The sequence below is a fragment of the Halichoeres trimaculatus genome, unplaced genomic scaffold, assembly GCF_033239565.1.
Source record: "Halichoeres trimaculatus isolate MK-OKI-2021-1 unplaced genomic scaffold, fHalTri1.1 fHalTri1_scaffold_6, whole genome shotgun sequence".
Classification (NCBI taxonomy): domain Eukaryota; kingdom Metazoa; phylum Chordata; class Actinopteri; order Labriformes; family Labridae; genus Halichoeres; species Halichoeres trimaculatus.
The window spans coordinates 20,267,498-20,295,229 of record NW_027437184.1 but is presented as its reverse complement, the minus strand read 5'-3'; the positions used below and the strand labels follow the sequence as shown (position 1 = coordinate 20,295,229).

Here is a 27,732-nt window from a genome sequence, read left to right as displayed (position 1 = left end):
AATTCATTGAGTATTATTTTATAAATTTCGATGAATGAGAAAGCCACAGCTACAAAAAAAATCAACGGTTACAGACAAACACATTTTATCCTTGATTTCTTTTAGTGTTTCTTAAAACCAGAGAGTTGGTATTTGAATTTACTTTAGTTTTGTGTTGTGTGTGATCTGCTTTTTCTCAAATTAACAGCTGAGTGAAGATCCTCCTGGCTCCATAATCTTTGCCAGGGGTTGTATGTTTTACACAAGTTTACACGTCTTTCAGTGGGTGGGATAATTCAGCAGAAAATGAACATTTTGTTCCTCAGAGTTGATGTGATAGAAGCAGAAAAAATGAAGGAGAGTACAGGTGAGAAGGACTTTGACAAGGGGCCAAATTGTGATGGATCTGGTCATCTTTAAAACTGCTGCTCTTGTGGGGTGACCACTGAAAGTATCAAAAAGAAGGAAAGCTTAGCAGCACCCTCCTGCTTGGAATCAAGCTGATGCTGAAGGGATAGAAACAGTGAAGATGCCATTACATGCTAAATAAGCAACAACAAAGTAGCAACACAAATAATATACAAGCATTATCATATCCAAAAATCTGAACTATGAGGATAAAATATACACTTAATGGTTCCTTCATCAACAGCAGTTGCGAGAAAAAGTTCACTCTGGTCTCAGGGTCTTACAGGGTCAGAGCTGGCTGGCTGGGTTTGTTGATGATTTTATCGTATTTGTGTTAACTCTCATTTTGACCTCACTGGATGTTGACATAGAAATATTTGTTTATTAAAGTCTGAGTTAACCTCATTAATGACCTCATTAGCACAGCATGAGGGTCATGACATGGCTTAAGTCACTTTTATTATTGATCGCTACTTGAGTTGTTCTTTTTTTTTAACATGAGCCTGCCTCCCATAAAGCACTTAACACGCTGATTTCATGTAAGGAAGCAGTTTTGTGTTATGTTTTACTGTTTGTCACTGCGTTTTCTTGTATTATAATGTTTGAACTATCCACCTCTTAGGCCTCCGAGGAGCTCCAGGATACTCCCTGGAACAGGCTCATCATCTCCCCATAGAGATGGACCCTCTCATAGGTCAGTGCAGAAACATCTCTTCTGCGTTTAATCTTTTTTCTAAAGTAACTCTATCTGTGAAAAACAAGGAGCCAGTGAAAATGCCCATAAGGCACATTTTCTGTCAGCAGATAATGAGGTCAGCAAGGTTAAAAATGGATTTAAGGGTCAATTTCACATCTGACACACAGGGGATTTATTTACATGTAATCCTGAGGTTGAGGCTGATAAATCTGTAGAAGTGGTGACCTGGTGATGAATGATGAGCACAGGTCAGTGTCCATTGTTTTGCTTGTTCCATCTTTAGTGACCTTTTAACCTGTTTCCTGTACTCAGCAAACAATTCAGGTGTGAACAAGCGTCAGATCACAGACCTGGTGGACCAGAGCATCCAGATCAACACGCATTGTTTTGTTGTTACTGCTGACAATCGCTACATCCTGGTCTGTGGCTTCTGGGATAAGAGTTTCCGGGTTTACTCCACAGAAACAGGTGGGTATCATATGGTTTATTTCTAACCTTCCCTATATTTTTAACTGTAAAGCTTCATTGTTGATTCTGACCTGAGATTGGGATCACTGGTACCCATGTTACTGCATTTTATTGGATGTGTGAGAAGTTTTAATCCATGTGCTCTGTACAGAATCGCTTCTTCTTTGTCTGAAGAGTCAAACAGATAGGACTCAAGTCACCAACCTGCCTGTTTGTCTCCTCCTCCTTCCTCTCTTCCTCTATAGGAAAGCTCACCCAGATTGTCTTTGGTCACTGGGATGTTGTGACGTGCCTGGCCCGGTCGGAGTCCTACATTGGAGGAGACTGCTACATCGTGTCCGGCTCCAGAGATGCCACTCTTCTTCTGTGGTACTGGAGTGGAAGACACCACATAATAGGAGACAACCCGAACAACAGTGAGTGGTGACATGATCGACACGTCATGAGTGAAAGTTTTTATGCCTCTTTCTTCAGGAGTAGCCCTTCAGTTCTCCAGAAGTAAAAGTTAAAAAACGCCTTTGATTTTGTTTTGTCCTCCAGGTGACTACCCCGCTCCGAGGGCAGTACTAACAGGACATGACCACGAGGTGGTGTGTGTGTCTGTCTGTGCAGAGCTGGGATTGGTCATCAGTGGAGCTAAAGGTTTGTGTGTCCATTAAGGTTTTTTATATTATTTGCGCTGTTCAAATGATGAAACATTAAAATGCTAAAAACCCACAGACACATTCATAGTGACAGTGAAATACAATCAGTGCTCAGGAAAAGAGCTGCTATCCTTTGCTTTCCGTTACTTCAGAAATTGCAAAAAGAATGCCATTTTTCTGCAGATACAATTTTTTTCCAAAGATGTCTGAAAAATGTACCTTGTTTTCTGAACAAACATGTTGGTAAGTGACATGACAAAATACCACTTTTTAACTTGCTTTCCTTCTTTGGTCCCTTTTCCTCAGAGGGCCCATGCTTGGTCCACACTATCACAGGGGACCTGCTCAGGGCCTTGGAGGGGCCTGAGCTCTGCCTGCGGCCCCGCCTCATCTCTGTGTCTAGCGAGGGCCACTGCATCATCTACTATGAGCGAGGCCGCTTCTGCAACTTCAGCATCAATGGAAAACTGCTGGCACAAATGGAGGTCAATGACTCCTCACGGGTAAGAGTGTCACAGTTCATCCTTGAGATGCAAACACACTGATGTGTTATTTTTATTTTGAATTTATACATGAGCTGAGTTTCCATTACACGTTTTCGCAAAATAAAAGTGATGTTTCTGAAGTTTTGATAAAGAACAATTTTGCCTTGCCAGTTTTTCCATGACGGCTAGAATTGCGCACAACTTGAGAAAGTAAAATGTAACGTCCATCCAGACGCTACACTCATGATGATACCGATTCATGGACAGTGGTGTTTTTATTCACTAGTCAAAGTGTCAGCTGTGATCACACCAACTCAAAACAGGCAGAAACAGAAACACTGAATGAAGCTCATCATCTCCAGCTCACATACTCTCACTCACGCACACAGACCTCCACCCCTTCCTCCTGCTGCTCTCTGACTCTGACCCGTTCACAGCCGTCCTGATGCCTTCACTACTGCTAGTCAAACACACAAACATCTGCACTGAACACATAATTGACAGCAGAGCTGTTGAATTATGAATGCTGGAGTCTGTATGTGTGGCAGTGAACATGTACAAGGAGGTAAGGGAGGTGTGTTGTTGTGACAACGTGACATTTTTTTGCGAAAAATGCAAAATTCATTGCACTTTTGCAAGAAACTTCAATTTTAAAACTTTTGAAAACCACCTCATGAGAGCGTAAAAAACTTTTATCTAAAATATGGTGCTTCCATTACCATTTCCATTTTGTGATATTTACGTTTTGTGCAATACAAGGTGTAACAAAAAAAGGCAGCCATGGGTATTTTCTGAGGCAAAAGTCTCTTTAACTCCCTCTTTCTCTTCCTGTTGCCCTCTCCAGGCCATCCTGTTGAGCAGTGATGGGCAGAACCTGGTGACAGGAGGTGATAACGGAGTTGTAGAGGTGTGGCAGGCATGCGACTTCAAACAGCTTTACATCTACCCGGGCTGTGACGCAGGCATCCGTGCAATGGACCTTTCACATGACCAGAGGTATGAACGACACTGACAAACAGACAGACAAACAGACAGAGTTATGTGCATTTAATTCACTGGAACTCTTAAAAGTGTCAGTATTCTCATGTGTATCTTCCTGTGTGCTCTGCTTCTAGGACTCTGATCACTGGCATGGCGTCCGGCAGCATCGTTGCATTCAACATAGACTTCAACCGCTGGCACTACGAACACCAGAACAGGTACTAAGGTGGACAGCGTGAGGAGGAAGAGTGATGGAGTAAGAGAGGAAGGAGAACAAGAGGAAGGTGATGCATTCTGCTGTGTATCTACAAGGCAAGGAAAACTACAGGTACAGAGAGGAAGTCAAAACAAGTACCGGACCTTTGGGCTATATTTCCATGCAAAGTTTACTTGATTAGAAGATGCAGCAGGGCTGGTGGGAATAACTTCTGTCTGTGCATACATGTGTGTGTACACACATGAGTAACCACAGACACAATATACTCTGAAGACACACACCAAAACCTGCTCATAACATAGACAGACTGCAGAATGGAAAAAAAGAGCAAGTCAAGCAGACCCCGAAGAGGTCGATCATACCGGTACCACTCACAGGACACAGGAAGCTCCTGGTACGCTTTATGCTTCACAGACAAAGAACCTACTTATTTTCCTTCTATTTTCTTTTTTCTTGATCTCTCTTTTTTCGTTTGAGGCGAGTTCAGTCATGGGGATAGATTTGGATGGATTTTAAATTAAGACTCCTTCAGTGCGTGTAATCTGATTAGAAATGGTCAGAAATGAACCAGCCCCACCCGCTGTTCAAAAACAGGTGCTATTGGCTTGATCTTAAATTCTCCCTCCAAATGACCTGGGGCTTATGACTTGATTTAATCTGATATTTTTATTTCATCCTATTTTTATGTTTTACTCTTTCTTTTACCTGCAGCAGGGTTTAGTCTGATTTTGATGTACATACGACTCTGCTTCCTGCAGAGTCTACACGTGTTCTTTCACTACACAAACTGCGCTTATCACCTTTAATTTATTAATGACTTGCTGTATGTAAAATATTGTGTAATAATTATTATAATGTTGACAAGACTGATGGTTAAAACAGTGGTGTCAAGGATGGTGATAATTTTGCCGGAGATGGTAACGATGAAGAGATGTTGCCAGTGCCACCAAGGACGATGAACACAAGACTGACATGATTTCCTTTGTATATTTGGTGATTGTTTTGTCAAATATGTACATATAGTCTTGGTTCAGGCTCGGTGGGAGACTTAATCAGCTGAATAAGACTGAAAACGCAAAGGAAAAATCTTCACTTACCCACATTTGTTGATTATTTAAAAAAGAGAATCAAATCAATGTAAAAGTTTGTTTTGTATTTGCACTTTGCACCAATCACATATCATTATTTATTAGCTTGGTTCTTTCTGGTCGGCTGCCATTTTGTTTAGGTCCATTTTTCCCCAACGGGATTATTTGTGCATTGATGTTTGTATTTAAAAAAGCGTTGAGCTCATGTGTGATTATTAGGTTTTACAACCTCACAGTTGTAAGCAATATCATGATTCTGTAGCTGATAGAGGCGGCGAGGAGGAGGCTCGAGTTGAGGGGGTGAAATGTGAGACGTTCTGTATGTGTGAAGCCATCTTGATCAAATGCGCACATGCACATACTCTATCGACAGGTTCAACTTACGTATCCAAAAAAAGGTTAAATATTTTTGGATCTATGAAACCCTAAAAACTATTGTATTCATGTTTTATTGCAAAGATGTAAAATATGACATGTGTGAGTTGAAAAAAATCATGATAAGAAAAATAAAATATGCAAAGAATTTAATGACTCGACTTTTCATTGATTGCAGATTTTCTCTCCCTCGAGGTCTCTCTTTGCTGCATGAAAGCAGCAGAGCTCAGGGAGAGTCAGACATCAAGGGCGGCTTGTTGAAGCAGATACAAGTCACCAGCCTGAAAAGAAACGTCCTTCAAAGACTGCTTTCTAAGGACCCATTGAGTTGTAATGTTGCACTTCAGACACACTTGACTGTCGTTGAACTACACGCTCCGCTGGGATTTCCATATTGGATCTCATACTCTGGGGTTACAGGGTGGGCCAGAAAGATTTACCCAATCGTTTTTCCTGCACTATCCAACAATGCTTGCAGACAAACATAACAAACATTGAACACAGTTTCTATACTTTATTCTCTGTTGCCAAAAAGATTTACATCAATATGGCCACCCTTTGCCTTTATCATAGCCTGGAGACGACCTGGCACTGCCTGGCATGAGCGCCCCACTGTCTCTGCATCAAGTTTTGAACATGACTTCATCAGAGCTGTCTTCAAAGCGGTGACACTGATGTGAGATACTCTTGAGACCTCCCTCTCCAAGATAGACCAGATCACAAAGCCCAGTGGATTGGTGTCTGGACTTGATGGAGGCCACATGTTCTTGTCCCAGAAGCCAGGAAAGTGCTGCTTGCACCAGGCCTGGGCGACATTGGATGTGTACATTGGATTGGTACACCAAGGCAACACTTTTTCTTCAAGCATTTGAAGGTACACCTGGCTGTTCACTTTCACACCCTCCTGAATGAAGACCAAAGGAGACTTTGAGCCATCAGAAGCAACAGCAGCCCACACCATGACTCCAGCTGGCTTCTCTGTGAAGTTCTTGAGATTTTCACTTCCTTTGCTGTTGCCCTCATGCTCCTGCGAGGATTCCTTTGGATTCTCTTCCTCACCATCTCAACAACCCTTTTGGTCCGGACTGAACATTTTCTTCCAGGGATTGGGTTGCTGGTGGTATTACCAGTCTCCTGGTACCGTTTCATGACATTGTAGACAGTCTTCCGACAAACATTCACCTTTTTCATGATTTGCATTGTTGTCAGGCCAGCCTCCTTTAAGGCCACAATCTGGTCGCGCTTACCCTTCGATGCCATACTCGACAATCATAAGAAGTAAACAAATTAACTCAGGTACATCAAAAGCTATGCCTTTTAAGAGAAACTATCCAAAATTTTAAGTTTCTAGGACAAAAGCTAAGCAAACAAAATAGAGATATACAATGGATAAATCTTTCTGGCCTACCCTGTATATTTCCAATGTAAATAGACCCCATCAGGAACAACCAGATTTCTTCCATTTCTGCATCCTGCTTCATACTCTCTCCATCTATAGTTTGGTCATGCATTTTCTTTCCCCTAAACCAATCTGAAGCATCTTGAAAAAAGAATTTACATGAGTGAATTTGTTTTGTTGCATTAGTCGCAAATTGCTTTAAGTCTTCTGCTCGTGTAGAATTATCACTTAAATTCCTTGAGAGGATTTTTTAACTGGTGATGAATACCGTTACTTTCCATGACCATAAAAGCTACTCAGAACATCAACAAAGAGACCACCGTTTTCTGTGTGATGACTTTTAAACTCTAAATCCCTTTTGAAGGGGGTAGGTGTCAGATGAGATAATATACAGAGCGCTCACAGTAAGTGACACAGTTCGCTGTAGGTGGACAGCGTGATGAAAGTTTTCCTTAGCGAACACAGCAGTAATACATGTACAGGGTAAGATCAGCGCAAAAAAGTGAAACCACATTGCCCCAAAATCAGCAGAAACAGGAAAGTCTTTACAGGGGCTTAATGTGGTAATAAAACACTTTTTATACATTTCTTGGACATTTTTAAAAAGTAAATACTGTAATTAACTATTGAAATTAATAGTTTAATCCAGAGCAATAAATAGTGCAAGAAGTCAGTGCTGACATAACGAGATGGGTTGATCATTAGTAGAATAAAGGAAAACTGCTTTTTTTTTTTTTTGATTTAATACATTTTTTTTCCTCTATTTAATAGATAAAGTCATAAATCTTAAGTTCAAATGTCAGGAAGGTGGAAGGAACTTGATTCTTTTTTGTAATTCTTTATTTTTTGTTAGGAAACACATTTTCATTGATAAACAATTAAGCATTTCTTATACAAAGTCCTTTTCCAGTCTTTTGTATTTACACATATGTAGAATTATGCATGTCATCTTCAAAAACACACCATTAAACATATTCTGTTTGTTGCTGTTCACATTTTAAACGTGTGTAAATCTCCATATAATAGCCACATATGTTTCATCACTCCTATAAATGAATAACTATGTACAAATGAACAAGGGGAGTTTACATTTACATTGTGTCTCTCACTTAGGAGGTTGAAGAAGAATAACTGATAGTGGGGTCAGACAAAGTCTGCTCTAATAGGGTAACAAATTCAATCCACTTATTCCAGATGAGATAAAATTTGTCTTTCTGAAACCTTCGATTGTAGGTCAACTTCTCCATTTTAAAGATTTCTAGGATTATTTTGAACCACTCATCTCTTGTAGGTGGTAGAGGATTGAGCCATTTTCTAGTGATGGACTTTTTGCTAGCTGCCAGGAGGGCCTGCAATAACTTTTTCCCCCTCCTTTCTTTTATGGAAACAATATTACAGAGATAAAGTCCTTCAAAACTCTGAAGTAATTGTGTGTTAAATAGTATTTCAAGTGTTTTGTGGATACCCTCCCAATACAAATTCAGTTTGGGGCAACCCCAGATGACATGAAAATGATTTGCCACTCCTGAACCACACTGTCTCCAGCATGTTGGACTTGGGTTCTTATACTTTTCTTGATTTGGGGTCTTAAAGTATCTAATAATATTTTTCCAACAATGCTCTCTCCAGTTTACCGAATTTGTTGAGGAACACTGAAAACTACAAATCTCTTTCCAAACTTCCACTGAAAGCCTCATACCTGCTTCCCTTTCCCATTTTTCTTTAATGTGCAAAGTATTGTCATTTTTAGCAATCAGAAGAGTTTTATATAGTTTAGCGATACATTTCTTAGGTACTGAACTGTATGCAGCTTTCAAGATGTTAAAAAACTCACATTCTGTCGGTGAAAAACCTGAAAAATTACTCTTCTGATCAAAATAATGACTCAGTGTAGATACCTAAAAAAAGTCATTCTGTTCTAGGCCATGTTTGTCCTTCAGACTTTGAAAACTTTGTAATGTATTTTTTATGTAAATGAAAGGTATGTGGAAGGAACTTGATTCATAGTGGATCGGCTCTGGAACATGACACCAGTGCATTTGGAAATTGGGCTGTTCCTGCAGTGCCCCTAAGCCAGATCCAAGTTGCTCTGAGTGCCTGTCTGATGGCAGCCCTCTCACACTGACATCCCAACCTTGATTCATGTTCATAGGATCCTGTTTGTTCACGTGTCTCAGGATCAATTAGTGGGAAACAAAAACTTGAGTTTTGATTTTTAAACTATATTTTGTCTCTTACCCTGCTGTATCTCCAAGTTAAAATGGTCTTCAGGTTTTTTCAGGTGTTTCTCCATGTACTCAAAAGCTTGTGATAACTAAAGGTTTGTCTTTTCAGTCCCATCCCCTGAGAAGCAAAGAACCTACGTCTTATTTTTGGTCTTGTAGCTGTCTCTGCATTTCTCAGTACTTGTCATCAAACCACCATTGAATCAGTTGTGCTGTATTTTATTGCCATGTAAAAAAAAAAAATCATCTTAATGTGTTTGAAAGGAAGTGTATTCTGGGGCAACACAGCCATTACTGTATCTTAAGCCTAAAATACAGACGAGGCTGACAGCTGCACAAGGCTTTCATGCTTCGGTCACTATGGAGACAGCTATCAGACGCCATATGAGCTGACAGGAAGGAGAGCATAATCCGTCACGCTGCTAGACTTGTCTTTCAGAACCAGAATTTCATCTTGCTGGTCGTGTCCTTTCTTAACCTGATCTTTTGAAGAGCTGACTTCTCCTTGTCAAAGTATGGATCACAAAGTAGATTTCTTTATTTACACTGTAATACTGTGTAGCCTACAGACATTATTAGACATGCTGTACAAAGCATCACTTTATTTGTTCTACAGTAAATATGTCAATTATAGCACATTAATTTAGCTTCATGAAAGGAAGAAAAACAGAAGTCCCTCATTTAAACTCAAAGCTGTTTTTGTTGTTTTCTTCTCTCAGATGTTGAAACAAGACTCCCAAGTGTTCAGTCGTGACGTCAGTCTCTCTTATCCTTCCAGACACGTCCATCACATTGTGTGCTACAGTTTATTCCCAATTGGCGTTTGCGAAAGCACCATCTGGATTATGATTTGCATGTAAGAAGGGTAAAGTCACGCTCTCCTTGCTTCTGAAAAAATGTTTTTGTTCATGTTTGTCACAGTGAGAAAGTTCTGAACATGTCTTTCTGTAGTTTGTGTGTATGCATATAAAAATGCACCTGTACAAACACATCTGTGCGAATGTGTATGATCCTTCCTGTCCCTCTCAGGTGGACAGTGAGGAGATGGTGGACCTCTGAGATGAGATGCTGCAGATCTCCATGTTTGTGAAGGAGCTCCCTCCCTCGCTGCTGCAGTCAGGGACAGAGGAGGAGGAAGAGATGATGTTCTTCAGCCTGTGCAGGGAGATGATGAGCAGCGTCAGCAAGAATACCAGCAGTCCGAGGAAGAGCCACACGTAAACGTACACGTTGCCCTGGCGCCCTGGTGACGAGGCAGCCGCAGATGGGGAGGAAGAAGTGGGGAAGAAACGTAGGAAACTGCCATTGTCTACTGGAGGGATCCCCGTCTCATTTTCGACCAGTGAGACATCCATCCCTGACATGTTGACTGAAAGTGAAAGAGAAGTGGATAGAAAGAGAAACAGAAGATGAGTGATTTCATGTGGAACGAGAGAAAGACACAAACAAATACGTATACCAAATTTGGAGTTTGAATGTTCAGTTTCTTGCTAAAACCTACATCCTCATCCTAAACTGAGATTAAGAAGAAATCATTAAGGTCAGACAGTCTATTTAAGAACCTGACACAGAACACATTTCTAGTAAATCAAAGGCACAAAAGTTGCCAATTCAAGGTTTGTTCATAACATAGATGTGAAAAACCAAGTTGATGGCGCTGGACTCAGCTGTTATTAATTTAAAAAGATGGGTATTTTTTCTTCAATAATCTAGAAGTTTAATAATTAATAATATAAATGTAAATTAACCAAAAAGGCCCACCAATCTTGTAAACACTGGATTTTGAGGACTGAGGAAACTTTATGAGAAAAATCTACGAGATATGAAACTTTTGATAAGCATGATCAAACATGTTGTAATTATTGTAAATTATGAAATATCCCTCAAAATTATCACAAGTTGTATTTTTTCATTGAATATTTCCAGAAAGTTTAGAAATTGTACAATTATTCTCTATAAAGTGAGAAAGCACATGCAAACTTCTGTTTTTTTTTTGTTTTTTTTTTTAGAATGCATTATCCCAAACTCTTACAAATGCAGGTCTGTATCTGTCATGTCCTCCTCATCATCCTCAGGGATACTGACTAGACCATAATATGGAGTAACAGCAGGGGGAGTGCTTGTCTCAGTGAATGCCTTGGCCTTGGTGCCCTCAGCTGTAAGCTTATAAATGAAGGCATCCTTATCTGATGAAATTAACGTCCTCATAATCAGCTTTCACAAAGACAGCTGAGAGCTAACCCTCCTCCACTGCTTATTATAACAGCTAATAATGTTCCACCGCAAATTACAGCGTGGGACCAAACTAACTAGAAGATTTGAGATGTGATGTGGAAATGCTCAGAGAAGGGGGAGTTAGGCTGTAAGGTGTTTAGGTTAGGCCTCTCTTCTGTCTTCAGCTGATCTGTGACAGTAAAGACAATAATTCAAAGAGAGGGGGAAAAAAAACGCCAGGAGTACAATGGAAGTAAGAGATCAGTATGCTGGCTCCATCATAATGTGTGTATGCTTATTCCACTCATATCTGCCTGCTCTCCTCCTGACCTATATGACTCATTTGTATGCATTAAACTGTAGGTCACATTTGTCTTGTTTAGCCAGGTTCACCAACTGAATTAGCATCCACATAATGGTCTCTGTGTAAAAATCCCTATGTATTTACTTTGGCATAAAAAAAATTATACTGTGGAAGATTTTAAATGCAAATTGGAGCCCCTCATTAAAAAAGCCATGTATTTTTTCTTATTTAGGGCAAATTACTGTTTTGTACCAAATTACTTCAGCAGAGGGAGTTTTACAACCAACGGTTCACTCTCTCCTGTAACTATAGTAGTTATCATGCAGTCTCCATGGAGGAAATTTTTACATTATTTTCACAGGGAAAAGGCACCATAATATGGATTTTATCAAGACAAAAAACACACTTTTCTGGACTTAGTTTTCACTGAGTTTTTGATTGAAATATTGCTGTGAATTTAACTTCAAACCTTGAATGGGGTAAGTCTGTGTACTGGAAGTTGAGTACAGATGCTAACATTTAGCATTAGCGAATAGCATGCACCGTTGAAATTTGTTTGTAGGCACTAACAAAAAAGTTAAGTTGCTGCTAAACAACACAAGAAACATATTGTTTCTTAGCATTTTACCAGAACACGTGAACAGTGTCTTGTACATTTACAACCTGTCAAATTACACCACATTGCAAGTTGAAGTTAGCATTTATCGTGGCTAGACAGATGTTCCTCTTTAATGGTAATGTTGAAAGTCACTATTTAGAAACTATCGCTATACCAGAAAAAATAAGTAGGCATGGAGAACAGAGTTATATGTACATAAATTGAAGTATATTGTGATGTTAACCTTGCATTATTTTATGTGTTGGACAGAGCAAGGAGAATTCAAATGTCCCATATTATGCAAAAATCACTTTATCAAGTCTTTTAGTGAAATTTGTGGTTCTTTGGCTTTCCTCCCAGCCCACAAAATGTGATATTAAATGACCAAACCTGTACTTAGTAGTGCTTGTAAATGTAAAATCCTGACCTTAAACCAGCTGTTTGACGTCAGCAATTCCCTTTTTTGACCTATCAGGAGCAAGTCTGACCTGATTGGTCCACGGAAGCAGATTCCCCCGAACCCCCTCCCCACCCACTCCCTCCCCAAAGTTTCACGCACAAGCTTCCCATCTCAGAAGAAGACAAGACTAAGTGGCTGGAGTTCATTTATCAAGGAAATGTTCCAGCTACACTCAGTAAAACTGTACATGTGTGTACTAGTCACCACACGGCCGACTGCTTTTCCAACTTTGGACAGTACAACAGAGGGCTAGCGAATAGACTGGTCCTGAATCCAGGCGCATTACCAACCATCCACCAACAAACCTAGGACCCTGGAAATGTGAGTATTTTAAATGCTGTGTGCTGTGGAGCAGATGTAAGAGCTTTTCCTCAGTGTCCCCCCTGTCTCTGTGTTAGCTTCAGGATGCTAACTGTAGCTACGGTTAGCCTGTTGTTTCAGCCTGTAATGTTACGGTAAACGAGCTTCACTGTTTTCTTAACATTGTGCACTCAGAGCTCGTGGCGCTGCTCTCACACGGAAGAGCGGGGCGGTATCAGCGGTGGCTCATTTACATATGAAGGTCACGCCCACTGAACAGAGGGGCTATGAGAGCCTGGAAACAATGCTGCTGTGCTAGATTTATTGGCTTTTTGGACCAAACCATGTTAATACCATTTCATGAAGACATCAATGATCCGTATTAAACTGCAGAAAAGGAGCATCATGTCTGTGTCTGAATGACACCTACAGAGGAAAATACAGACTGGTGGACCAAAAACACTAAATGCCATTTGAATAATGCCATGATGCAATGAAGTTTTTGCTGGTAGTGAAATGAAGTAATATAAAATCAACGTTCCTAAACTTTGCGCTTCAAAGATTTTTCATGAGTTCATGTCTGAAATGTTGTCGGGAGACATTTTTTTGTTGTAAGCACTTTTTACAGATGTAAAAGATGGGCTTAACAGCAACAAAAAATCAATCCGTCTTGAACAAGAAGCAACCTCCTGCTGTGAGAAATTAAAACAAAAGTTTTAAAAAGTGCCAAAAACTGCAGTTTGTCGAGTGTCCACTTGAGGCTGGCACAGAAAGTACTGGAAACCACACTGAGCCAAAAAAGATGTTTTTTATGGCAAAACTAAACACATTGCCTGGTTTAAAAAAAGTTCTCAATCTAAACAGCTTTTTCCTTTCCTTTTTCCTTTTTTCCTCTGTAACACAGCAATTTAGACAATATTAGGATCACAGCTTTGCACAGTCAGAGGCACAGCTCACCTGACTAAAACGTGGGCACCCGGTAGCTGTTAGAGAATAGGCTTAGAGCGCTCCTCATTTCCGGAAATGGCTCCTTGAGACTACCGGAGACTACCGAAGATTACCGGAGATAATATGGACTATGGGTATACAGTAATACTGTAGGTATCAAACAGGCTGTTACCAAAATCAACACAAGGTGTAAATTTCACAGGGAACATCAACTTTGAAACATGTGGCTGAATATGATTTTTTTTTTTTTTTTTTTTGCAACAAGACTAGCACGACAGGACAACCTTTCTTGTTCGGTCATGCTTGTCTTGACTAATAAATACCCGCTACTAATAAATAGCTGAATTTATCATTTATAGGATTAACACACCACAATTTACTGCAGACTGATATACTGCTGGAATCCTGGTGCTGTTTGTGCTGTAATTGACTACTGCCACGACTGCTTTTACAGGCCCATGCATTGTCAAGAGGGATTTCATAGCTGCTGCAAATTGAGTCAGCACCCCAGGAAAATGTGAGAAGTGTTGCCGTTGTGTCACAGTTATATTTTACACAACTATGATTAAATGTGTGGCACTAGTTTGAGCCCACTGCTCCATTTTGCTCCCAAGCTACAAATGTTAGTTTTGGTACCAATTTTTTTTGTGATCCACTATTGACTTTTGGAACATTTGAAGTTTGAGCAAGTCTCTCTGGGCTCAAATTCTTCTCTTTTCCTTCTCTCTGCCTTCTCTTCGTGTGTCAGCTCCCCTTAATTTACGGCCCACTGTACCTTCAGGGAGACACAAAGCATAATAAAGAAGGGAGGAGTTGGACTGCTCTCTCTTTATGAATGCATGCTCTCTTGCCCCAACTGTGTTTTCTTTATCAAATACTCCTAGTGGTCTCCAGAGCTCAATGGAAATGTGTCTTGCCACTTTTGTTGACTTATGTTGTCTCATTCTCTGCTGCAACTTTTTAAAGTTGGAGTGTTGATATTCACAGTGCATGCATGGCCCCTTGTTCTGTTTACAAGTTATTTTTGTTATCTATTACCATCCTTTTTCTCTTCTCTCTTTCTCATAATTATTGGACTTTCAAGGCTTAAGGTCTATAAATTTCACTTAAGTCTTGCAACCTATTCTGAAAATGTGTCAGTCATCAGAAACATATACACAGAACCCCCGACCTACTAACTTACTCTGTGTCCCTTGTCTATTATTTCTCCTTCCCCACCTCCTTTTCTTCCTCCTACCTTGTGTTCCCCTCCTGTCACTCCCTCCCACTCTCTCCTGCTCTTTATAGGTTGCTGCTGTTAATGATACGTTGTTTTCAAATCTGCGATGAAGCTTGTTCATTGTGAGCGAAGTGGCTGATAATTGGGCTTAATGATGCTTTTTGTATCCAGGCAACAAGGTACGTTCAGTTCTTTTTCAAGCTAATCTACTTTAAGAGGGCAGGCCATGCAGTCCCACTGAGGCTGAAGAGGTCAGACACACACAGAAACACTAACACACACACACGCCTACACACAATAAATACCAATACTAATTTTCCTTCGTCATAGTTGAAAGCATAATGCAGAGAACTCCAGGGCTAATTGAGAAAATGATACGTCTCAATGGAGGAAAATTACATAAACGTGAGTCTGTCATGATGCGTGACACTGAATAGTAAGGTATATTGGATCAAAGTCTGTGCTTTTTTTGTGTACATATGTATAATAAGTATAATAAGTATAATTCATAGGACACCAGTAAAAACTGTGCTGCGCTGCCCTCCTTTGTCAAGACTCTTCTTTTATCTTTGCTTCACCTGTAAACCAATCAGAAACAGCTTCGTTAGCCACATATACAAGCCTCATATATACAAGGAATCTGACTCTGATGTAAACGGAGTTGTAGATGCAGCTAAGATAACTGTTGCACTTTACTTGTGCAGTATCTGTGTCCCCTTGAGCTTAATCTGAGCTGTAATCTCCTATTCTAAAAAAAACAAAGCCAGTGCACTACTACTCCCTCTAGAGTCCACCTGAGGTGTGCTGCAAAGGCATAGGACACCCTATTTGAGCCCATATTAAAACACCAATTATAATAGCAGAATTACACGTGTTAACTTTGCACAAAATCACTATTGCTCTCTATATCTGATTTATGTTTTTCTGACAACTGTATGGGGGATGTTTTTTTCAACAACTGATTTGGCTGTACTCAAGCAAAGAGTTATGTTTAAATAGGGGGTTAGTTGACTTAATGGATTGTAGCTGTTTGCCAGGCAGAAAGGCAATAGCCACAACTCCACCTCTTTGATGGTTTCCAAAGAAATATATTGAAATGTATCATTGTTTTTGAGACATTTATTTGCACCAACCTAAAAAAACCCACATTTTTTAGTCCTCGCAGATAGGTTGGGTCAGTTAACGCCATGACGGTAAGGTGTTCATATAAGAGATTCTTCATGTTAGTTTTTTAGCTCTTGCCACCACGCTAGGGCTTTATACAGCCCACCTGAAACTTCGGGCCCACAGTAATTCCCACTAAAGGGTATATGAATGCAGGATGCTAAGGCATGTGATATGACCTGTGATGTAGGGAACGTCCAGAGTTCTACAGTTTTTGTATCAAGTAATGTAATATCACACAGATTATTATTACAGACATTGGCTGTAATTACAGGAAAACAGTCTGTGTGTACAATGAATTGGATGGAAATCATCAGTCTTAATTCAATCTGGGGCCATTTAGTGATGGCTCAGCTTAAAATCATTATTTTTTTGTCAACACAGACATCTGCATGCAAATGTAGCTACATTAGGTGTCCTCTCCTAACTCCAACTTCATCCTTGCTTCTTAATTTGCTGGTCTGACAACAAAAAATGATAGTCCGCAATAAATGAAGTGTTGGCTCTCGAGGCCCATTTATCATTCATGCTTGACGTTTAATACTGATCTGCACAAGGACAGAGCCCTCTGTCCATGCTCTGTGTTCGTTTTGTCCATATTTCTGCACATTTCCATAAAGCTTACTGATACTGAACCACTGGAAACTGTGGGGGCAGTGTTGCTGTTAGCTTTATTAGAGCTTATTGTGGACTATCATTTTAATCAGCAAATAACACTAGATGGCCCCAGATTGAATTAAGACTGATGATTTCCATCCAATTCATTGTACACAGAGACTGTTTTCCTGCAATTACAGCCAATGTCTGTAATAATAATCAGAGCAGATGCCATGATAAGTTAACATTAGCATATGAATAACATTAGAGCAATACCTTTCTATGATAAACTATAAAGAATAAGTGATGTGACGTCACAAGTCGTAACTCAAAGTACATTGATCTGGTAAAAGTTCACGGGTTGGAAGTTATAAGTTCAACTGCCGTTCCAGTGCACTTTCACAAGTTACAGGTTGGAAAAGCAATATCCAGGTAACCCATACCTTGTGCTTTTCTAATGTTATTCATATGCTAATGTTAACTTATCATGGCATCTGCTCTGGCTTTAGCTAGTTTTAAGTGCATTAATTGATACAATATAATGGCAAATACTGTAAAAGAAAGAATTAGCTTCTATTACCTTATGCGCCGTTTCCCTTCTCTGTTACACTCAAATAAGCAACTTGCAGGCTCCTTTGGTGATTGAAATGACTAAAACTATATTCATAATGGCTGAGATTCTGGTTTGTTTACATACCTGATTTCTTGCACTGAAACTGAAGTTGTATTTTGCCTTTAAGGTAGGAACTCAGAGATTTCAACTAGGAAATTTCCAAGTTAAAAGTTGCCTGGAACGCACAACCAAGAAATAACAATGGCAGAACCGTAGAGATGTATTTAAAGGCCTCACCAACCACCACCTCATACAGCGCTAACTTCGTTTTGTGTTCTGTGCTAGAGGTACATTAGCAATACCTCCTCCACAGTCACCATGTTTTCTTGTTTTTGTTTTTAGGGTGCCTGTAACTGTACTCTCAGTTGAAAATAGCACAACTTTGGGAACACCACTGCGTTCATCAGTATTTCTGCCCCATCTTCATTAAATCATAGGTTGGTACTTCTGTTATTGTCCTGTAAACAACAATGGTTGATGCTCTTATGGATAGAGAACTTACCATACAAGATATTTCAAGAGTACAATTTCCAGGTTAAGGTGCTGCTAATGCTGCACAGTTTCCATTAATTGCACAACTTTAATACAACGTGTATAACCCCAGCAACAGGAAGCACCAGTGGAAAGAGCCCTAAAACTGAGGTTGTGGACACTTCCAGCACTAAAAATGGTGATCATGGAAACAGGCCCTTGTTGTTATTTACTGAATGCACCAGAACCAAAATGATTACCAGACTATGGCTGATGTACAGAAAATCTTATAAATGTGCACATCTTTCAGATACATAAGTATTTGATAAAAGGCCTAAACATAATGTTTATGCTCCTACATCAGTGCAAGGTCTGAAAGTATATTGACTCTTTAGATGTAGAGGTCCTTCAGAGGCTCAAAGGCTGTCCAATCACAGACTTTATTTAGGTTTAATTTAATTTCAGCCCTTAACAGCTCTCAGACATGCAGGGCCATATGAAGTTCAAGCATTTCCAGACGGTTTTGCCTTTCAGATTCCTTATTTTCCTGTTTTCTCCTGAGTCTGTCAGCCTGGAGCTCACCAATTGCTTCTCACAGAAGTACTCCCTCTTTTCACTGCTTGTTATGATTTTTTTATTTTTTATTTTCATGATGGTGTATTTCAGCTTCTTTAGTGTCGGTATAGCCCTCTTGGTTGTATCAAGAGCTTTCAGTAAGCTCTGTCTACCCTTGGCTATCACTGCAGGTCTCTCTTCAAACTACGCTGCCCTGAGCTATTTCCTCATCACAAGTTCCACAGCTTAGCTCCTTCTGTTTCTGCTTCACCTTTCTTTGACCGGTACATGTTTTGTGCACCATCAGGCTGGTTCTATGGACAACCCCGAAGCTCCTGATCAAACATCTTCCTGAGCTGCACAAATCACTCCTCAAACAATCTGGTCCTTTGCTTGGAGGAGCAAAGCTCCCCCTGAGACTTTGTGCTGTGACGCTTCCTCTGCTCCACTTTCTCAATCTGTTTCTCACCCTTATCTTTTTCTCATTGTGTTACCTACATAGAAATAACATTTTCTGCTCTTGTTCTCATTATATTTTTGCAGTTTGTTGTCTGATAAATATTTGTTTAACATTCTTTTGCTGTGTGTGATTACAGGGGATTAGATAAGCCATACAGGCGTTGGCACTTTATACTATTAAGACGTGCAAAGGTTGGTTGTTTGAAGCAGTTTCATCTGGATGATTTGCTGGGGCTTAAGCAAAATCAATCTACATGTGTGTGTTTATTGTGAAAATTAATCTGGGTTTATTTTTTGGGGTTCTTGATTGTTGAATTCCCTTATAAATCCAGGGCCAAACGCGGACAGCCTTGGAGTCAAGGAAACTCTCCCAGTAATGAGAAATAGCCTGAATTTTAACAGTCCATGCACGCAGCAGATGCAAATACGTACAAATACCTCAACTTCCCAGAGACACACATGGTGTTGTTTGTTCAGTCCTAGTATTAGCTCTTCACTCCATGAATAATGAAGGAGATCCATGTGTGGCAAAATGTGATAGCATTTGAGCCATATTGTTTTGTATGTTTTCTTATATGGTGTTCAAACCAAAAATCTGCAAAGACAAACAGCCTGGTAGCAGTACCACTACATTTCATTTGACATCACATGCTCACATATGTGATGTGTAAAAACCTTTCACGCATTCTTTTTGCGCTTCCACAGGCATATACTTGACAGTTTCAGCTCAAACACCAGACTGCCAGGAGGCGAAAGCAATCCAAATTTCAAACATGTTAAATATCTCATGTTCTACTCCGGATCTGATGAAAAAAACAAGACCTAAGGCTTAACCACATGAATTCTAAATTGGCTCTGCAGCCCCAAATACCACAGATAACCCAGAGGTCAGAGATATGCTGGATGATGAAACTAGGAAGAAAGAAAACTTTTCAGTCACTTCTCATTGGTCTTTAGTTTCAATACTTTGACTTTTAAACTGCTTTTCCCAGGAGACCATGAAGGAGTAAAAGCACATAGGCCAATAAATGACATGCAAAACTCTACGTTTATCAAAAGGAGGTGGAATTTTAATGATCCTAGAAACAATGAGCTAATGTTTTTATTCATTTCTGCTTCGTTTGAATGACAATATGTCACAGTGCACCTGAGTGCACTCTGAGATACAGCAGGGGTCGATCACCGCTGCTCCACTGCTCTCTGATTCTGTCTGATATTCACGGGATGAAAGTGAGGATTTGAAAAGTCAGAGCTGTTTGAAAGAAGATACAACAGCTGGCACAAAGGTAACATGAGTTAAAACCGAAGATGATCATCGTGAACAGGAAGTATTGGGCTAATTTTTTGGTTGGTGGCCAAAACAGCTAATGAGCTCTTTTGATTTGATGTCTGAGTGTTTGTTGAAGTGTATTTTTACACCTCGCTCTCGAGTTGATTACTGCTGATATCTCTGAGTGTGATAGTCAGTAAATTTAATGCATGTTTGTCTTTGTGCAGCTTGTGTTCACAATATAATGAACAGGCAGCATCATTAAAAAAAGAAAAGCTCCTTTCCCCATCTCAGTGTGCAGACACTTTTGAGTCCTCCTTTTTCTTCTCTCCGATTCGTAGTTCAATAGCTTCATTCATCACCCAACTGTTCGTTACTACTCAACTGCCACTGAAGAAGCCCGCTTTTTTTTCCTCAGGTTGTTGAATGAAACCATGGTTCATGGTTTTCACAGCCTGCAAGTCTCAAGGAGCATTTATCTTTTTATACTTTTCTATTTTGTCTGACTTTACCATTTGTCAAAGTTTCTGTTCTGCAGGAAGTTAAAACTCAGAATGAAGTTACTAAAAACTGAAATTTGAGGTGTGTCATTGAATGTAACACTGATCCTGTGCTTGTTTCTGTCTCTTGTTTAAGAACTTCTTAGAAACACTCCATTTACAGCAGCTGAAACGTGAATAGCAATGAAGAGTTACAGACCTTTACAATGTGCGAGGCAGCTCCGTGTGTGCCCTCACGTCGTGCATGAAATCCATCCTGTTGTGTTCTGTCTTTCAGCTGAGCAAACCAGATCTGTTGCCCCTGAGATCTTCCCTCCAAGCCTCTCCCTCCCTCCCTCCCTCCCTTTCCCTCTCCCTCTCCCTCTCCGACAAACACTACAGCAGGAGTAGAGACACTCCAGGACATGAACCTTCAGAATGAGCTTAAATTTAAAAGAGGAACACACAAGATCTGAGGATGTGACTCATACGGATACTGCTGTTTTTTCTTCTCAAAAAGTGATGAAAAGAAGAGAAAACGCTCTCTAATCCCACCCTCCTCTTTGTAGTGACTCCCTCTGTCAGCGCCCTCCCTCTTTTCTCTCTGCTGCTCATCACCTCTTTGTAACAACCCTGTTAGTCAACAGATAAATCCATTCTCCTCATTGTCATAGGGCAAATGTTCTTCACAGTTAACAGGTTGTTCAATATCCAGTCAGCATATGCAGACAAACAGCCTGATCAATTGGCATACAGTTGGATAAATGATTTTGTAAATGGCTGATAAATCAATATTTTTCATTGCATACACGCCCTCCTGTCACGCTGTGTACAGGTTCAACCCTTTGTTTGTGTTCTCTGGTGTTTGTGTGGCCCCGTTCTCTGCTCTCAGCAAAGTGCGTCAGCAGACAGGATGCAGTGGTGAGCAATAAGTGACTGTCTTTGTGCAGGAGGACCCCAAACTGGCAGTAGAATGAGAGAGGGCAGCTGAGAAGACAAGAAAGAGACTTTAACACCTCTCAGTTTCCCAGCCCAGCTTTCCCTCGCCTGTCGTGGTCTTCAGGCCTGTGTTTTCACCTCCCACACTTTGTATGTGGCTTATTGGCAGCTTAGCATTTCTGTTGTATAAAACATGACTCAACAGGCCACTGACTAGAAAGTAATTTATACTTTATGTTAGGTCAGATGCTTTCTATAAATACCTCATGATCTTTTTTTATTTTTATTTTTTTATTTTAGGATATCACATATTTATCGAGAGAAGGCAGGGGATAAAGAAAGAATCGGGAAAGACAGGTGTCACGCTTTGTTTCAATGTCCTGTGAAGTGACCTTTTACTTCAAGATGATCTTACATAGAGTCCATTTCCTTACAGCCAATGGCAACACATTTCTGAACATTTTCAAATGTTACAGTATTTGATCGCCAAAAAGACTAAGTTCATCCTCTGGGGATTATGAATGTCAACATAAACCAACAACCCATGCATTATTTTAGAAGGCCTTCCCTTACATTTGCAAATTTGCTGATCTACCATGACACAAAGAGGAAGAACACGCTGTGTCATCTTTGGGACTTCACAGAGGCAGTATTCAACAGTCTGTAATGAAATAAGTCCAAGTTCACACAGAAAATGTTTTTGTAATTGAGGCCAGTCAATAGGTTACACTTTTTCTTTTAAAGGTCCCATATTATGCTCCTTTTCTGCAGTTTAATATGGATCATTGATGCCTTCATGAAATAGTAGCAACATGTTTTGGTCTAAAAAGCCAATAAATCAAGCACAGCAGCATTGTTTCCAGGCTCTCATAGCCCCTCTGTTCAGAACGGTCTGATTTAGTGGGCATGACCTTCATATGTAAATGAGCCACCGCTGATACCGCCCCGCTCCTTCGCGTCACTGAGTGCGGCGCCATGAGCTCCAAGTGCACAATGTTTAGAAAACAGCGCAGCTCGTTTACTGTAACATTACAGGCTAAAACAACAGGCTAACCACAGCTAAAGTTAGCACCCTGAAGCTAACACAGAGACAGGGGAGACACTGAGGAAAAGCTCTTACATCTGCTCCACAGCACACAGCATTTAAAATACTCACATTTCCAGGGTTCGAGGTTTGTTGGCGGATGGTTGGTAATGCGCCTGGATTCAGGACCAGTCTATTCACTAGCCCTCTGTTGTACTGTCCAAAGTTGGAAAAGCAGTAGGCCGTGAAGTGACTAGCACACACATGCACAGTTTTACTGAGTGTAGCTGGCACATTTCCTTGATAAATGAACTCCAGCCAATTAGTGTTGTCTTCTTCTGAGATGAGAAGCTTGAGCATGGAACTATGTGGCTGTTTACAGCCAAAAACAAAGCAATGATGGCTCTTCAACTTTGGCATTCCCCTCCTGGGGAGGGGAGTCGGTGGGGAGGGGTTTCGGGGGTATCTGCTGCAGTGGACCAATCAGGTCAGACTTGCTCCTGATTGGTCAAAAAAAGGGATTCGCTGATGGCAAATACTGGAAATTCCAAACAGCTTGTTTTAGGTCAGGATTTAACATTCACAAGCACTACTGAGTACAGGTTTTGTCATTAAATATCACATTTTGTGGGCTTGGAGGAAAGCCAAAGACCCACAAATTTCACTAATAGACTTAATAAAGTGATTTTTGCACAACATGGGACCTTTAACAGAAATTGGTTGAAAATTTCCAAAAAGATTTGAGCTTTTCTTAAATGATTGTTAGTATGACCCAAGATCTCATATTTCAGCTTGTTAGCCCCATAATGGTATTCATGATGTAAGTTGTGTGGCAGATGACACCTGTCTCTGATCTGTGAAGGGGAAAAGGCGCCTCCTCCTCCTCAGATGTGTCTACCCGTCGCCATCTGCCCACTGACATCCACTCTGGGGGGGATAGCAGTAGTGGAGAGCAGGGGGGTACTGATGAGGGAAGCTGGCTTTATTTTGTGTCTAAACCAAGCTTCGATAAAACTCACATGGTGTGTACTGAACATATTTTGACGGGGTTACGATTTCTTTGCTTAGTCTGATCCCTGAGAAGAAGAAAGTCTTGCTCTGTGTTTTTAATAACATGCCCTCAGCAGATTCAGAGGAGTTGACCGTGTTGAAAACAAGGACTAAAAATGAAAACCTTGCACATCATTCAATTAATCCAACACTTTCCCCTCTGATCTCTGCTCTGCTAATCACACTCCACAAGACCATTACTAAACCCCAACAGAGAATCACCACAACCGCATGTTTTTGTGAAGAGGGAATGTGCTTGGCAAAGCAATTCACAATTTTTTTTAAGTAAATGTGCTTGTCTCTGTCCAATTCAAGAGTTCTTGTCTTTTTTGTTCCCTGAGAGTGTTTGTGAGGGAGGAGGGGGAAGACTGAAGGAGGGAGATAAGAGCTCTGGCCTTGGCGTGCTTTTGTCACTAATCCCGGAAGGCGTGGCCGCCAATTCCTTGTCATTCCCTGATATTCCAGTCTGTTTCTGACTTCATGCCATGCTTGCTGCCCTTGTGAGGACAGCAGTGTCTGTGTACTGCATATTAATGAAGGGGAGACGTGCGGGAGTGAGGAGGGTGCAGCTGAGTGTAGGCTTTGTGTATGTTTTGGGGATTTGACAGATGCATTCTGCCAAACTCGCTGGAAAAACTTAAAGATAATAGAGGCTGTGAGCATTTGTGATGTTAGTTTGCTCTTATGCATTACTGGATGTTTTTTTAATTTTTGCATCAGCCTAATCGTTCATACCAATTTACAAGCTCCTTCTCAGAAAGAGGCTTAATTGAAAAGATTGAGATTTCTGTTGTTGCTGGAGGAATAATTAAGTCCTTATGTTTGATAGAATCACTAAGATACAGCACTTTTGTCCATGTCTCCAAGATTTTGTGTTCGTTTTGGTTTTCAAAGACTTCCAAGATCACACATAAGCCAATAAATATGCACTGACTGAAGCCCAGCTTTCCTCTCATGTCAGTGTCATGCCAATCAAAACGAGCCACACAGATCTGAGTGCAGGCAGCAGAGGAAACATACTCCGGCATAGCAGGGACACACACACACACACACACACACACACACACACACACACACACACACACACACACACACACACACACACACACACACACACCCAGGACAGCAGCCTGACAGGCGTGCACATGTCCAGAATAACAATGAGACAGATGGAAAGAAGCTCATGGTGCAGTGTCAAAAACATCCACCATGAGAGGAGAAAGAACAAGAAACACCTGTGTACAAAAATCAAAGTTTGAAACCAAGAAGCTCAGGAGTAGACAGAAACCTCACCTTACCGACTAATGGTCCTGGCAATTTTAGACCAGATGCTTCTGAAGGGTGCGCTCTAAATTCATGAAAGAGGAGAAGAAAGGAAAATTTGTCCTCAAAGTCAGATTCATTTGAATATATGAATAATTTAGTGTACCAAAAGATTTAGGGGTCTAAAATTGCAATAGAAAAACCCTCTTTTTCAGACATTCATAATTCATATGGAGCATGGCTCATGCATGTTGAAACAGGGCGGTATGTATGGCATAAGAAGGCTGTATAGCAGGCATAGGATACAAGGACAAAAGCACAATTCCCAAGACAATGTGTATTAATATTACTTCCTTTCCATCTCTCTTTAAGCATCTCCCCTTGTGAGTCACTTAACTGCTAATGAAAAAAAAAAACAGCAGCAGAGCCCAAAGAGTAACAGAATTAATCTTTCATCAAAGGTTTGTTGCATCATTTCAGTTTTTGTCACATCCTGGGAAATTCACCAAAGTGTTTCCCCCCAGGCTAAAGACTGGTTAAGCAGTAGCTGAAAGCAGGAGCGGTATTAGTACACCAACATAAAAAACGAACAATTGAGTGTCTCAGCTTTGACAAACGGCCCCCTCGTCTCTCACACATTGTTTTCCTTTCATGGCTCCGCCTCCTTACAGTGATTCGCTTTTTAATGGAGGAGATTGTCATCAAATTTAGCCTTTATATTTCCCCACCAAAGGGCCATCATGAGGATCAGACAATACAGCATTATTATAGTGCTAAGACTGTGTGAACGATTTGACCTTCAGACAGATGATGGTAAAAATCATATGTATCTGCTAAGTTTTCTCTCTGTTTGGAGAGGGCTTGTTGGTGTTAAGTTAGTGGGATTTGTAACATTATTAGTTTCCACATTTGACAGAGTTTGACAGAGTTTGACAGTTACTTACTGGCCAACAGGGCGGCTAGGCGTCGCCCTGTTGGCCATGGCTGCCTTTTGCAGCAGCTCTCTCTTCTTTGTCTGTTTCTTGTAATTTTTGTCTCTTTTTCATAATCTTTGTATTTTGGAGAGGATCATTACTTTGTATGGCTCATTTGTTGGTCATGGACACCAAACTTTTTGTGGCTTCAGTGATGTTTTTACTACTTTTTCTCCTGTGTTTGTCTGGAGATCCTACATGTAACCATGGCTGCATTGTTTACATGTGAACTCAGCTGTTAGCAGCCTGTAGCATGTCAATGCTAACTGGTGCAAGGTCTGATGTCTTGGAGAGAGAAGGAGGTGAGGATGACGTGCTGGTTCTCAGGTGTGAGCTAAGAAGTGACGACATGGACCTGTCCTTCCATCCATCATTATTGGGTAAGATCTATCTCCAATAAGATGGACGAGCTAGCTGTGCTAACCCCAGCACTAGAGGGAATACCAGAAGGCAGAGTAGCATCATGCTATTCACAGGCATGGCTAACGGAGCTAACACCAGGCACCAACGCCACATTGGAAGAGCTTCACCTGCTGTGAGCAGACAGGATCTAGGAGACAGAGATGGAGCATGACTGAAGAAGCTCAGTCCTGGACCCTGTGGAGGTGGAGACTGGCTGAACTGGAGTGATGGACAAGCTGTTATCATCTATTTTCTTATGGACCTTTTTGCACTTTCTATACACTTTCTTACTTTTGTTTTCTTGATTGCTGCTGTGACTTCAATTTCGTTGTACTTGTTACAATGACAACAAAGTTCTATTCTGTTCTATTTCTTACCAATTCTTCTCTTTTTTCAGTCTAATGTGATAGTTTCTTGAAGACACATCAGAAAAGCAGAAATGTTGTTGCCTGAGCTCAAAAAACCTTCTCTCTTTCATTGTTTCATCTCACAGCACAAACCTCATTATTCTTATTTACTCAAATGCTTTGTTTGTTCACACTTTTGACTGTTGTGCGTGTGGAGGGCCCTGGGCTTTCATTGGTTGGTATCACTGACTTGACAAATCCAGGGAGGGAAACTGAAATTAAACATGGGAGAATTTCTCTGGGATGGGGGCGTTCCACATGTGGCCTTGAGTGTTGTTCACTGTGAATGCAATGAGGACTCAGCCAGATGGGACCATAATAAAGTGTAGTCTGACCTTCGGGTGAGGCTAATTTATCTGTCACATTTACCCTGACAGGATGTGATATTTACCCCAAACAAGCACCCCCATTTTAAATTCACATTTATTTATTAATTCATTTGTTTATTTGCCTTTATTAAGGAGTACAGGAGAGAGTGTTGTTATAAAGAGGCCTCATCTGACACTGACTTGGGGCAGCTGTGGCTCAGTGGTAGAGTGGTGCTCTCTCAAATGGAAAGTCAGTGGTTCAATTCCATTCGTCTGCTGCAGTTTCTGTGTGTCGATACAGTCAAAAGTTTGATTTAATTTCCATTAACTTATATCATTACAACATCCTCAGCGTAGCTTTAAATCAAAGATACCACCTTCCTCTTTTTGAGACGTGGTTAAATATCAAAGGCTGAAATCACAATTAAAATTCACAACAAAAACAGCACCAGCTTTAATTAAAGCTGTTTTTCCCACTTACTCAGATTTAGTCATTGAACCATGTTGAAAAATGTAAATCAATGTGATGAAACACCACCTTCCAGACTGCTGTGATTGTCTGTGTGACAAGTGACCTCAGTCTCCCCCAGCCACATACTTTGGACGCAAAGCAAAATGAAAAGGTAAACAAGGTACATGAGGACTTTACAATATTTGCTGTTATGAGATGTTCCATCAAAGAACATAAATTAAAAACTGCTTTAGAAAAAAAAAGGGTTTTTTAAAAAAGATTAGCTTCTACTCTGAA

At 40.5% G+C, this 27,732-nt stretch overlaps 2 protein-coding genes across 24 annotated transcripts in view; one reads left to right on the top strand and one right to left on the bottom strand.

Annotated features, from left to right (window-relative positions):
• The window catches only part of nbeaa (neurobeachin a), a 110,944-nt gene extending 105,449 nt beyond the window's left edge, over positions 1-5,495 (top strand). For all 23 annotated transcript variants that reach the window (XM_074672545.1, XM_074672535.1, XM_074672551.1 and 20 more), the window contains 7 exons: positions 1,010-1,081; positions 1,397-1,552; positions 1,798-1,968; positions 2,093-2,194; positions 2,503-2,699; positions 3,526-3,677; positions 3,797-5,495. In XM_074672545.1, coding sequence (XP_074528646.1) covers positions 1,010-1,081; positions 1,397-1,552; positions 1,798-1,968; positions 2,093-2,194; positions 2,503-2,699; positions 3,526-3,677; positions 3,797-3,887 — 941 coding nt within the window. In that variant the 3' untranslated portion in view covers positions 3,888-5,495. The remainder of the gene's footprint in view (positions 1-1,009; positions 1,082-1,396; positions 1,553-1,797; positions 1,969-2,092; positions 2,195-2,502; positions 2,700-3,525; positions 3,678-3,796) is intronic.
• Positions 5,496-7,631: 2,136 nt separating this feature from the next.
• sertm1 (serine rich and transmembrane domain containing 1) lies at positions 7,632-20,966 on the bottom strand. Its single transcript, XM_074672383.1, has 2 exons — positions 20,838-20,966; positions 7,632-10,335 (listed from the first exon to the last, which is right to left on the bottom strand). Exon 2 carries the CDS (start codon positions 10,328-10,330, stop codon positions 9,992-9,994), a length of 339 nt encoding a protein of 112 aa, XP_074528484.1. The 5' UTR covers positions 10,331-10,335; positions 20,838-20,966; the 3' UTR covers positions 7,632-9,991.
• Between the last annotated feature and the right edge of the window lie 6,766 nt (positions 20,967-27,732).